This window comes from Helianthus annuus, chromosome 1, assembly GCF_002127325.2.
Source record: "Helianthus annuus cultivar XRQ/B chromosome 1, HanXRQr2.0-SUNRISE, whole genome shotgun sequence".
Taxonomy (NCBI): domain Eukaryota; kingdom Viridiplantae; phylum Streptophyta; class Magnoliopsida; order Asterales; family Asteraceae; genus Helianthus; species Helianthus annuus.
In genome coordinates, this window is record NC_035433.2 from 81,831,034 (window position 1) to 81,843,819 (window position 12,786).

General features: G+C 38.2%; 1 protein-coding gene across 1 annotated transcript; it reads right to left on the minus strand.

The window, feature by feature from the left end:
• Positions 1 to 5,308: 5,308 nt before the first annotated feature.
• LOC110870357 (auxilin-related protein 2) lies at positions 5,309 to 12,011 on the minus strand. Its single transcript, XM_022119546.1, has 8 exons — positions 11,188 to 12,011; positions 8,747 to 9,983; positions 7,236 to 7,377; positions 7,047 to 7,144; positions 6,869 to 6,934; positions 6,083 to 6,172; positions 5,731 to 5,907; positions 5,309 to 5,493 (listed from the first exon to the last, which is right to left on the minus strand). Exons 1-8 carry the CDS (start codon positions 11,745 to 11,747, stop codon positions 5,455 to 5,457), a joined length of 2,409 nt encoding a protein of 802 aa, XP_021975238.1. The 5' UTR covers positions 11,748 to 12,011; the 3' UTR covers positions 5,309 to 5,454.
• Between the last annotated feature and the right edge of the window lie 775 nt (positions 12,012 to 12,786).

The following is a 12,786-nucleotide window of genomic DNA, read 5'->3' on the forward strand; positions in this document are numbered from 1 at the left end:
GAAAATTCCTCAAAGTTCAAAGGCACACTGGGTTCATACCGAGGCATTTCTTCTTCATCAGGCATCTTGGTATAGTTGCTCATCAAAGGAGGTGGACATGCCTTATACCCAACTCCTTTCACGTTCCCTTTCAGTTGTTGAACGTCAATTATGTGATCAAGCACAAATTGGGAGTTAGAATAACTATCCAATTTCTGTTTGATCGCATCATGCTTGCATTGGGCAATGGCTAATTGCTTCTTAGTTTCTTCCACAAGGTTAATGTATTCGTTTATACTTACTTGTTTGTGGTAAACTACTTTGTTAACCTCGGACACATTTTTCTTTAATGTTTCTATTACAGATTTAAATTCTTTTTCATTCCGGGTTAAAGCCATGTTTGCCTCTTGGCATTTTGACAGTTCAATAACCAAATTCTGATTATGACTATGAAGCTTTTCTGATTCAAGCTTCATATCTGCACATGATTTACAAATACTAGGAGCAGGAGGTTCAGAAGTTACCTGACTAGTAGAGGCTGAACCATTTGCCATAAAGGCAGTTTGAAAAGAAAAAGATCCATCTTCAGAAAACAGTTTTTCCATTTCCGTTGATGTAGCAGCAGCCTTCCTAATCAGAATTGATTTCTGACATTTAAGCTCATCAGCTTCATTCAGAAGATCCTGAATATCTTCACCTTCTTCCTCCTCATCAGGCTCTGAGTGATTATCCCCAGAAACAGAGCCTTCTTCATCTGAACTTCCAGAATAACCAGAACTGTCATCACTTCCAGAAGATTCTTCTTTATGAACCTGCTCGATGACTTTAGCGTACAAAGCAGTTCCACTTCCCTGATCACCTTCACCAAACTGCACTGACCAGTCACAGCCTTCATCAGCTTGAACAGCCAAAGCCCGATTGTGATTTGCAGTTCCAGGCTGTCCCTGATTGTTGTTCACTGCCACCATCCTCCGTTCACGGTTTTCTTGTTGGGCATTCACATTCGTCTGGTTTCTGAAAGGGTTGTGATTGCCGTGTTTTGTTGGTCGAGTGCACTCACGTTTAAAGTGCCCTTTCTCGCCACAGTTAAAGCACGTGACGGCATTAATATCAAACCCATACTTCGTGTTTTTCTTTCCTTCCAACGAAGTTCTTCCAGTTCGTGCCATGAAATCTTTTGCCCTTCTAACCGCACTAGCAAAAGCCCATTTAATATCCATCAACTCCATTTCTTCCTTGTCGATCTGATCATAATCTTCATTGGTCATGTTGATGTTTCCAAGCTGACCAGCTACCAAACCACAGTATGCACTGACCATGGTGTTGATAATCTCCATATGTTCTTTAGCAACTTCAATGCTAAGGTGTGAGAGATTTGAGTTGTCGACTCGGATTGTGTGATGACTTTGGGATTGAGGTTGAGGATTGCTTGTATAGTGAGCTTGTTGTTGTTGTTGTTGAGGTTGTGGTTGTGGCTGTGTTGGAACAGGAATGTAAGACCTCGGATCGAATTGAGGTTGTGGTGGAGCAGCTGTTGATTGAGGAAATGGAAATGAACTTGAACTTGTATTGGACACAAATGCAGTCTGCAGCTTAGGTTGCTGTTGCTGAGCTGCAGCGGATCTTGCCAAAGCATCGAATCCTGGAAGATACATTTCTGTATTCTGAGGAGCTGGAGCACGCCTTGCTTTCCTAATTTCTTCATCATTTTTATGTTCCAGCTTCTGAATGAACTCGTAGATGTTGATTTCATCTAGAGCTTTAGTATGCTTCAACAACTCAATAAACGAACTCCATTTTGGGGGTAGGGCGTCAGCAAACCTATTCACCATGTCTTGTTGAGTAGCTGCCACCCCATAAGCACACATTTCACTAATCAAATGATAGAAACGTGTGGTCATATCATTCAGAGTCTCGTTTTCCAAAAACTGAAAGGATTCAAACTCTTTCTTCAACAAATCATGCCGAGATTTTCGAGCAGCTGCATTGCCTTCTCCTCTAGCAACTAAGGCATCCCACAATGCTTTCGTGGTCTTGCAATATGAAAACTGATGGTAGATGTCTTTGTTGAGTGCTTGAGTAAGTGTGGCATAGGCCTTTTTCTCCAATTCATAAGCCTTCTTGTCATTTTCAAGCATGTTGGCGTAACCTTCTGAAGTGGATGCTCTACTTTCAAGGCTTTCATTGAATGCATTGACAAAACACATCCAAAGGTCGGTGCTTTGTCCTTGAACATATGTGTGAAAGCGGCCTTTCCATGACGGAAAGTCGTTCATGTGGTTCAGCTTTGGTGGACGATTGTTACTGCCTGTTTCACTCTCACTAATCAGAAGATTCTGAAGACTTTGACTTTGATTGGATACCAAAGCCCATTGACATGAACTTATTGACTGTTGTTGTTTAGGTATGGCACTCGTCATATATTCAGCCATCGACATCTGTTTCAGATCTGGTTGTGGATCCGTACTCCAATCCCAAGGACTTGTGCAACTCATTTTGATCAAAAATTAACAAATAACCTACACACCACAAACTGTTAACAACAAACAGACAACAATCTGAAAGATACAATCTGATCGAAAGATCAAGACTTGTTCGAAGGATCAACAGTGATCGAAAGATTACTGTTGAGTTTCGAGCAAAGTCTTCGAAAGATTCTTAATGAAAGATCCTTATCTTTCGACTGATTATCACGAAAGATTCACAGTTCGAAAGATCTATATCTTTCGAATACTGATCTCGAAAGATTCACAATGAAAGATCCTTATCTTTCGAGATGAATCCTTATCTTTCGGACAACCAACTTTCGAAAAGATTCCAACTACGAAGGATACTTCTCAGACTTCGAAAGACTACTCGAAGGATGCTAATCTTTCGAGCTGTCTCCAATCGAAAGATGATCTTTCGAAATCGAAAGATATCCTTCGAAAGCTTACTGACACACTGACACGAAAGGACAGGTTGGTGAGAAAGGTGATAGATTGGTGAGGTACTTTCGGCTGAAAGGATGGTCTGCCAACTACTTTTCACCAAACAATTTGACTTTCAAAAATTTTACCAAAATAGGCAACCTTATCCTCAAGTTCAGTCACCGGAGACAAACCGGAAGTATGGCCGGAAAGTTCAAAGTTTCACAAAAATGATTTTTATGTTACCCAAACCGACCCCGAACACTCCCGATAGGTTTAGTAGCCGTTTTTCAGTTTCAAAATGCAAGGAAACTACCAAAAACGAGTGCTAAACCAAGTGTCCAAACACACCAAAGAACTCGAACAAACCGGTTTTAAACAAGGTAAAGAGCGACGCTCTGATACCACTTGTAGGTCCCTTTTCTCGGAGGATCGAGAACAACCTAAACCTTGTTATACTAACCCACTAGCGAGTGCGGAATCCAAGCTAGTAGGCAAACCGGGATGAAGCAAGAACAAACACAAGAACACACAAAGTTCACCGATTAACACCACTGTATTAATACGTATGAAGGTTTACGGTTACAAGCACAATGTTTACAATCTGTTTGCAAACTCTCTAAAGTGTGTGTGTGTGTGTGTTTTTCAGCAGAGTTTCTCTAACTCTCTATGTGTGCATCTCTCTAACACTAACACACTGCATGAGTATATATACCCATACACAGCAGGTCCTTTCCGAAGGATCCGATAGATGGTCCGAAGGATCATCTATCGATGACAACAAGCTCGAATGATCAACATGTACCTCGAAGGATCATCCTTCGAGGACTAATGGTCGAACCATATCTTTCGAGCACCTCGAAGGATCAACAGTATCCTTCGAGGCTATCCTTCGAGACAGACACTTATCTTTCTAACTGTTTGACCAAGTCAATCCGGAGGATGGTTGACTTAGTCAACTTACAGACTTAGGACATCGTTTACATACAGACCGAATACAGACAAAGTACAGACACAAGTGCACCAACACTCAGCGCATCAAATGACGACAAAGAAGACTCAAACCGTCCTGAGGCATCGATCTCTGTGGAGTAAAGCAAATGATCTCTCATCAGACTCCCTTAACATTTAAAGTGCATAATAGTTTCCTCTCCGAGCTTAAAAGTAAGAAAGATCAACTTAATATCACTACTTATTTGATACATGCGAATGTGTCTTTCAGTAAAGTAACTTTTGTTCGGTTCATGAATATTGTGGCGCTTTTGTAGTCTACATGTGAGGTGATCACTGAAAGTTCCAATTTGAATAACATTAGCAGCTTGAAGCTTCATAGTATATACAAACATCCACAATGTTCAAAAACATAAATTACCTTGAACCCGGGCTTGAATTATCTATTCATTACATTACATTTCATCCCATACTTCCATTATAACTCAACTTGTCTTAAAGTATTGACAACGGGAACAATACATGAAAAGATTGATAACTTTTAGGTTTTGACTTGAGGTACCTTGAACCTCATGTTGGTGGTTAGGGGTGTAAATGAGTTGTACCACTCGTAAACTACTTGGGATCAACTTGCTAAAAGTTTAAACTGACTGAGAGCTTAGACGAGCTTGAGTGAAACAAGCCAAGATCGAGCTTAGCTGAACTCGCACATAGCTCGACTAGTTTATGAGTTGGTGAGGCATAAACCAAAAATAATTACAAGTAAAACTGTTACCAAATCACATACTATAAGCTAGCTTAATTTTTACTGCTCTATATCATTACAAGTAAAATAGAATGGAGGGAAAAAAAGTGCTAATTCGACCAGTTAAACCGTACACATAAAATAGACACAATAGTTGTAAAAGAAACATGTTGAATTGGTCAAATATGTTTAAAATCATTACAATGGATTTATATCTTATACTTTAGTATCTATAAAATTTAGAAAACTGACATCAAAACGATGTTAGCTCAACCCAACCCAACTCAACTCATTTTGACCTGTTACTAAACTTGGTCGCCCCACACGTTTTTTCATATTGAATAAAACTTGTAATATATTAGGCAGATCAGATAAACAATATCTCATCCCAAAGAATCAACTAACTTATCTTAATATTATATTCCTACAAACCCTTATGATACAACCTAAACATCCCATAACCCATCTGCAATAGTTAAAAAAAAAAAACAAAAATTGGATGATACAACAGCAAGCATGACAATCAGGACCCATACTTCAAGAACCGAGTTGGTTTGAGTAAGTTTTCTTCGCAAATAGGTTCATTTGGGTCCGCTCAATTATAGACTGGGTCAATTTGGGTATTATACTCAAATTGTACAATGGGTCAACACGGACCTGTTTTGCCAGGCTTATAATGTAGCAGTGTATCTAAAGAGAGAACCTTGTTCTAAAAACAGAAACATATATGAAGTGACCCATTTTAATGAATAAAAGAATAGGATTAAACAAAAATATTTATACAGTTTGATTACAAAACAAAAATTGAAATCTAAGAAATTTATCTCAAAATCAACACGCTAACCCGCTATCAGACTAATCATTGCAGGATCAAAAGAGCTCTTCTGAATTGAACTTATTCCAAGCCTCCTATTAATCAAACACAATATACAAATATTTCGTGAAATGTGGGTGTTTGCAATACATCACTCGTAACTTGTGGTCAACCTTACAGGGTGTTTATATGTATTGCAATATCGATTAATTGTAACTTAAAGCCGCAATAGTTAGTTTTTGCAAAAACAGATTATGAATCTAACTTTTTAAGACCAAAAACATTTTTTTTTTTTTATGTTTTTACCCGTTTGATCAAATATAAATGAGTACCTTAAGGAGGTCAAAAACCTTCTCGGCAACATATTTCTGTTGAAGATTAGCTCCTTTTTGTTGAACTTTATCAGGATGAATGCAGAGAGTAGCCTTTCTATATACTTTTTTCACGCTTGCACCAGTGATTAAATCAGTCAATGAAACGGGCTGCCAACCGCATTCGGGCCAAAGAACCTAAAAAATAATCAAGCGTAAGATGTTGCTCACTTTATCATCATCCAACAGTATAGTTTGTTTCCCAAATCATCTGTAATACACTAATTACTTTAACCTGATCGTACCTATTGTGACAAGCATTGAAATCCTTGAATCAAACAAAATAAAAGTAGAAAAAGAGAACGTGACATACGTATTGTAACGTTGATAACATTGCTCGCAGATTTCCTTCCTTCCCAGCAGCCCAACGCCTGATTTCAACATCTAAAGTTGCAGAAATCCTCTGAGATAAAAACACAAAGGTCACGTAGAATTAAAAACCGATGAGTTGAAAACATATATATATATTTTTTACAAAGAAAACGGGTCGAAAGTCGCCCAAAGTGTATTTCTAATGCAAACAACCTACTAAATTATTTACCCATTTTTTTTTATTATTGCAACCCTCAAAACGTGCATAGTACCATATTTGCATAACCAGAAAAACTAATATCATAACCTACCCTTTTCAAAACACTTAAAATTTCATACCTACCCATTTCATTTAATAGAACTTACTATTAATATATGACCATTATACCCTTCCCATTCTCCTTAAACTTCAAACTCTAAGCTAAACCCTAAAACTAAACACTAAATCCTATGCCCCAAACTCTAAATCATAAACCCTAAACCCTAACAGCGTAACCCGTAAGGTATAGATCCAATGATCTTTATTTGTGAGAGTGTGAAACAAAAGAGTATAAATGTCGTATATTTTTACAGGCATATTGATATTATGAATTTTTAGGCACATATGATATTATGCGAGTTTTAAGGGAATGGTATAAAACTATAAATGTCATAGATCTGGATTCTGGAAATGGATATCTTTGATATTATGACTTTTAGTTGCGTTAACATAATATTATGCAAATTTTGGTGAGGATAAATGAAATCATTCCATTATAGTAATATTATAATCATATTTATTGCTCACTTGTCGTTCTTCCTGTTCATTCTGAATTTGCTGATCTCTCTGATTCTTTTCAGCCAGTGCTTTAGCCTACAATTGAAAATCTCAACTCTCAGAAATCATGTAAAAAAATTGTAGCACTTCAGATTATGTTGTCCCAAAGGAAAAACAAATCATGAAAACATTTGTTCAAATCACATACCGCACGCTCTTGAGTACGTTGTTGTCTTTCCAACCGAGCTCTTCGTCTTTCCTCCGTTTCCCCTTCAACATCTTGGAATTCTCCAGCTGGCATACCACCTTTTGAAATTTGAATTAACAGTGTGTGAGCACTAAATATGATGAAGAAATCATAGGATTATCTTAAAACATATTAATACAGAGAATATACCTCCAAATATTGAGCTAAGATCGTCAACAAAATTGGCGGTGGAAGATGCTTTCCTCACATTGGAAGGAACCGCACTACTGGAAGCCCGGTGAGCCCCTTCTGGCCCACGTTTGTCCTGGGATAGGGGATCAGTTGCAGAGTCCTACATTTGCGATCAGACAGATAAGATAACCATCAACAGATAGAAGTTTGCTAAATATTACCGAAATACATAAAAATAATGGTTGTAAAATGGGTAGAGCTGATGGGCTGGGTAATGGATTGAAACAAGTCATTTCTAAATTTTAATAAGGTTCAAACGGAGCGGATCGCAGGATCAGGTTTGGTTGACCCTCTAACATTTTTCATCCATCCTTAAAAGAGATCATGAATACGGAACACTTTAATCAAGATTACAAAAACAAGATTTTCACATTAATGTTCTGAATCTATATCTATATCTATATCTATACTATATAATAGAAGAAAACAATGAGGGACACGCGTCATCCATTAGAGCCATCTACTTTTTGGTTTTCCAGCCTCTTTCTCCTACTTAATTATGGATATATTTTTAATTAAAGATAATTATTGTATCGTGAACCAAGTAATTTAAAATGAAATTATTTATTAGTGTTTTAAATAAACTTGTAACCTTTACTTAAAAGATTCACCAAGTTCAAAATTATGTTGGTTACAATATTGAAAAACGAAGAATAATGATGATAATTGTTTTTATGAGTGATCTCTAAAGAAAATTCAAATATTTAACGTGGTTGGATGGTAAAAATGATAAAAACACAATATGTTAAATGATAAAAAAAATACACAGGTTTATTCGACCATGCAATACATATGTTTTTTTTTTCAAAACATAACTTTTTTTATCGTTAATTATATAACATTACATTTATCAACCTGTGTAATACACGGGATTGTAACATAGTATTTAAATAAGACAATTTACCAGGTTACGTGCATAGAAATTAGACTATGGATGACTTTCAAGTTTCAACAGTTCAACCCATTTGAACCCTTTCCCCTTTTAGCTACTTGTTGACTTTACCCATTTGACCATTCCCCTTTTAGCTATTTTTTTTTTGAATGGCAAGGAACAACGTGCCAACCACCGTGACACCGGGTGCTGTGGCCAAGGTCGACTGCTCGACCGCCGCCAGCCCCTTGGAGATGCGCGGAAACCCGGCCTCCACCCGCCCGAAGGCACGACAGTGGAATAATCGGTAAAACCTCGCCCCCCATCCAAGACGAACCGGTACTACCCGTATTCGCCCTTCACCTGGATGCCGCAGAAAATAATGGGGAGAGTGGGAGTCGAACCTGGGTCACAAGGAACACCAAGTCTTTCCACAACCACTCCACCACTACCTCATTGGTCTTTTAGCTAATTTTTAACTTTACCATTTGACACTTCCTCTTTTAGCTATTTTTTTTACTTTACCCATTTGATCCGTTTGGGATAAAACACACCCCATATTAATCCATTCATAAGTAAAGCAGATAAAACTACTCACATTAAAATTTGTCCTTGCTTTTGGCACACTGTTTGGTGGGGAACCCATGCTAAAAAAGGAATCAAGGTCATTATCATTCCTTTGTTGGCTTGTCTTGGCAGCAGCAGCTGCCGCCGCCCGCTCTCGAGCTTCAGCAGCCGCTGCCGCCGCCCGCTCTCGAGCCTCAGCAGCGGCTCTCTCTCTAGCCTCAGCAGTGACCCTATCTACAGCAGCACGCTCCGCTCTACGCCTTGCTTCTGCTTGGGCCCTTGCAACAGCAGCTCTCTCTTTTTCACGTGCTTCTTTCTCTTTCTCATGTGCTTCTTTCTCTTTCTCACGTGCTCCTTTCTCCTTCGCTTCTGTGGCAGCCTTTTCTGCTGCAGCCCGGTCTGCTTTTTCCCTAGCCTCAACAGCTGCCCTTTCACGTGCCTCGGTTTGTGCTCTTTGAACAGCAGCCCGTTCAGCCTTTAACCGGGCTTCAGTGGCTGCTCTTTCACGGGCTTCCTTGTTAGCCCTCTCTACAGCTTGTCTTGCTTTCTCCCTTTCAATTTCCCTAGTTTTCTCTTTCTCAAGTCTCCTTTGCTCTCTCTCTTCCTCTTCTCTCTCTCTTTCTAGCCTCTTCTGTGTTATCTCTTCATCCATTTTAGAAGCATTAGCATTATGGGAGTATTTCGTAGAAGCTGATGATGACGAGAAATCATCATCAAATGTTCTGGTACTTGAACCATGTGCTGGTATCGGAGGAGGGGGCCTCGAAGGTGGTGGGTCCCGAGTAACTGGCGTGAATAGAGGAATCTCCAATACAGTGAGCCATATGTCATTTGTATGCTGCGCATGCTCCTCTGATTTGGGAGGCGTGTCCACATTAGAACTTGTACCGGTTTGATCAAAAGGCATCTTCTGTGGTTGGTTTTCGGTGAATCCAAAAGAATATTCTTCTATTGGCTCACTGCTTACAAAACTTCCCACACTGGATCGTTCCTCTGAATGGTTCTGACTCTGGCCCTTTTTCCTGATGTGTGTTTCGTTTGAAGATGCAGGTGGCGATTTATTGAAGCTGTCAAAGGAGTCCATGTCACCAAACACATCCTCACTTGGTGATGTTACTCCAGATTTTGTGCTCTTCGATTTATCAATATTGCTGAACTGTTCTAGTGGATCTGTGAAGAAACCTTCAGATGAGGCAAACGGGTCATCCACTGCGTTAGATTTTTCCTTTGGGTTGCTAGTTGACGTAGGACTTGGGTCTGAATTCCACCTATTCAAGAAAACATAATATATGTGCAAAATTGTTAAGTCTGTTAAAGAGATAAACTTGACTATGTACTTTCATTCCTTTTCTCAGTTATATGCTACAATGAAACTTATCAATTATATCACTCTTGTTTAACTCATATCAAATTACTCTACATAAATCATCAATAGCGGCTGAAATAATTAACAGTTTCTCTGCCAAATCGAGTTTCGACAACTTCTTGTCACGAATTGAACATGTATGTTAAGTCAATTGAGCTAAGATTGGACTAACAATGATGTAAATGTGTGATGGATACAATTGTGAGAGCATAATTATGCAAGTAATACAAACTGCGTTCGAGAATATAACTGGGAAACTCGAGAAGTATATTGACATTTTGTGTGATTTGTCTATAGATGCTATAAAGTATAGAAGAATAAACATGAACAGAAGGAAAAATCATATTCCAAATGCTTGTTTAAGCAAAACAAAGAGGTACCATATGGTTAAATCTGAAAGCACTATTAAAATATTGTACTTCTTGAGGAGGACAACAGCCAACCTAGTTTCTTAAGCTAAACATGATAAGCATAAAAAAACACTGAAAAGCAGTGATAAATCCTGTTCCTGATCAATATCTTCCCCACAAGTTATAACAAATGCATCAGAGACGCGCAACTTGTCAACATAAAAGATCGATCAAAGATCGTATTAGAGATTCTGATAATACATATGCTATAGCTAATCTCCAAAGCACATCTAAATTGGTTCAAGAGCAAGATGTGTGTTGACTCTTTCATTGACTGTCATTCTCCAATGCATGACCCTATGCATTGATCACAGCCATCAACAATAGTTACTTGCAAAGTTCATAACTATCCAATGCAGGTGGACAACAAATTAAGCTTGCAACTGGGGCCACATAAAGAGCACACAATAAAACAACGACGCAACTGAGTCCAGTTAACACATAAACCTACTCAAGTTGTCTAAATACATACAATCCGAGGATATCGGTTTCTAGCGCCAACTACTAATTTAACTAACGGATCCATGTGAAAACCTAAATTATGCAATCTCAAAGCTGAGGACAATATTAATGATTCTGCACATCATGATCAAGATTGACAAATTCTTTGATATGTATAAACCGATAAACAACTTTGTTCATAAGTATTCGTTTTCTAAACACATGAACAACTAAACCGCAGTTAAAACAAAGTACCTGCTACTGGACACAGGACTACTGCTTCCAAATCCAGGAATCAAATCATCCAAACCTCTTGAACTCTTATCACTCCAATTCCCACTCGGTTCCGCCTTCTCCGTTCGCCCTAAATTCCCTAACAAATCATCAAACTGATCACTCTGTTGACTCTGTTTATTCGAATAACCACTCACAGACGCAAAAACATCATCATCATATCTCAAATTCGCAGAAGACGACACCGTTTTATCAAACATATCGTCATCATAAACCGGCGAATTCGAAACCCTAGGCTTACTTTTCATTTCATTATTATTCTTATTATTCACCGACACAGAATCCTTGAATATTGAATCGTAATCGAAATCAGTCATCGAAGACGTTGATTTCGAGTTACTGTTTGTGAATTTCGGACCTCCACCAAACACGTCGTGAAACATATCGTTTCCGTCCGCCGTGAACGTCGTAGACGATGACGTAGGGCGGCTCCGGCGATCGCCGCCGGTTGATTTCATCGGAGCGGATTTTCCTTGCGGTCGGAAGCCGAAATCCTTCGCTAATATACCGAATTCGTCCATTTGATTGATCGGATCTCGTAATAGGGACGTGAATGAGCGGTTATTGACGGTGAAATTGATTGGTTATGTGATATTTTATGTGTGTTGTGTTATAAAGCTACTGATCGTTAGGGTTAGGGTTAGGGTTAGTGACGGTGGTGGTTGATCGACGGTTGATGATGGTGACGGTGGAATCTTTTTCGTTTACTTGTTGATTTCACTTTCTGCGTGGATCTCCAATTCCTAAAAGCTCGGTTTTTGGTCTTATGACATTTTCAACCGAATGATTTTGTCACGAATAATTGTTCAAGATGATCTATATATTTTTTTTTAAACCAGGAATAACACCTACGCGCGTTGCGGCGGGGTACATTATAAACATCGAATCAATTAGTACAAACGTTATATGATATGTTAACCATATGAAAACACACGTTTCAACATATCCAAGTGAACTCTATATAACTTATATAAGCATTGCGATTGGCTCAAAGCGTAAAGTAAATCGAGTTTAAATGTACAATCATCACATATTATATGTGACCCGACTCGTACATAGAAAACGTAACGGATATAAAAGAAAAAACTAACACGTGTATGTGACCCAAATCGTACATAGGAAACGTAACGAGTATAAAAGAAAAAATTGACACGTAAAATCAAAAGGGATTAATTAGAGCTTTTAAAAAAGAAAAAGATGAAACCACAATTTGACTCCACTCGGTTCGAAACAAAATTCCGAAACATCCATAATATAAGCACGAAAGCATATTATATTTGACCTGAATCGTTTCCCAAAAAAACTTACGTTGAATCGTAGACTAACTCTAATTTATACCAAAACGTACATTAAAATATGCACGTAAAATGTTTTTTTAAAGAAAATGTATTATATTTGAGCTAACTCGTTTTCGAAAAAAGTTTACGTCAAAACGTAGAGCAAATCAAATTTATACCGAGACGTACATAAAAATATGCACGTAAATAATTTGTTTTTTTAAGTAAAGAAAGTATAGGGTAAACTCGAAACAAATTATTAGTAAAAAACTTAATTTATTAA

Bases quoted from the DNA above. Each gene is read 5' to 3' on its own strand.
- LOC110870357 (XM_022119546.1), bottom strand. From the start codon at position 11,747: ATGGACGAATTCGGTATATTAGCGAAGGATTTCGGCTTCCGACCGCAA. The intron at 6,935-7,046 runs GTATGTGATTTG...TTTCAATTGTAG, and splicing joins AACGTACTCAAGAGCGTGCG to GCTAAAGCACTGGCTGAAAA. The intron at 5,908-6,082 runs GTATGTCACGTT...ATTATTTTTTAG, and splicing joins TGTTATCAACGTTACAATAC to GTTCTTTGGCCCGAATGCGG.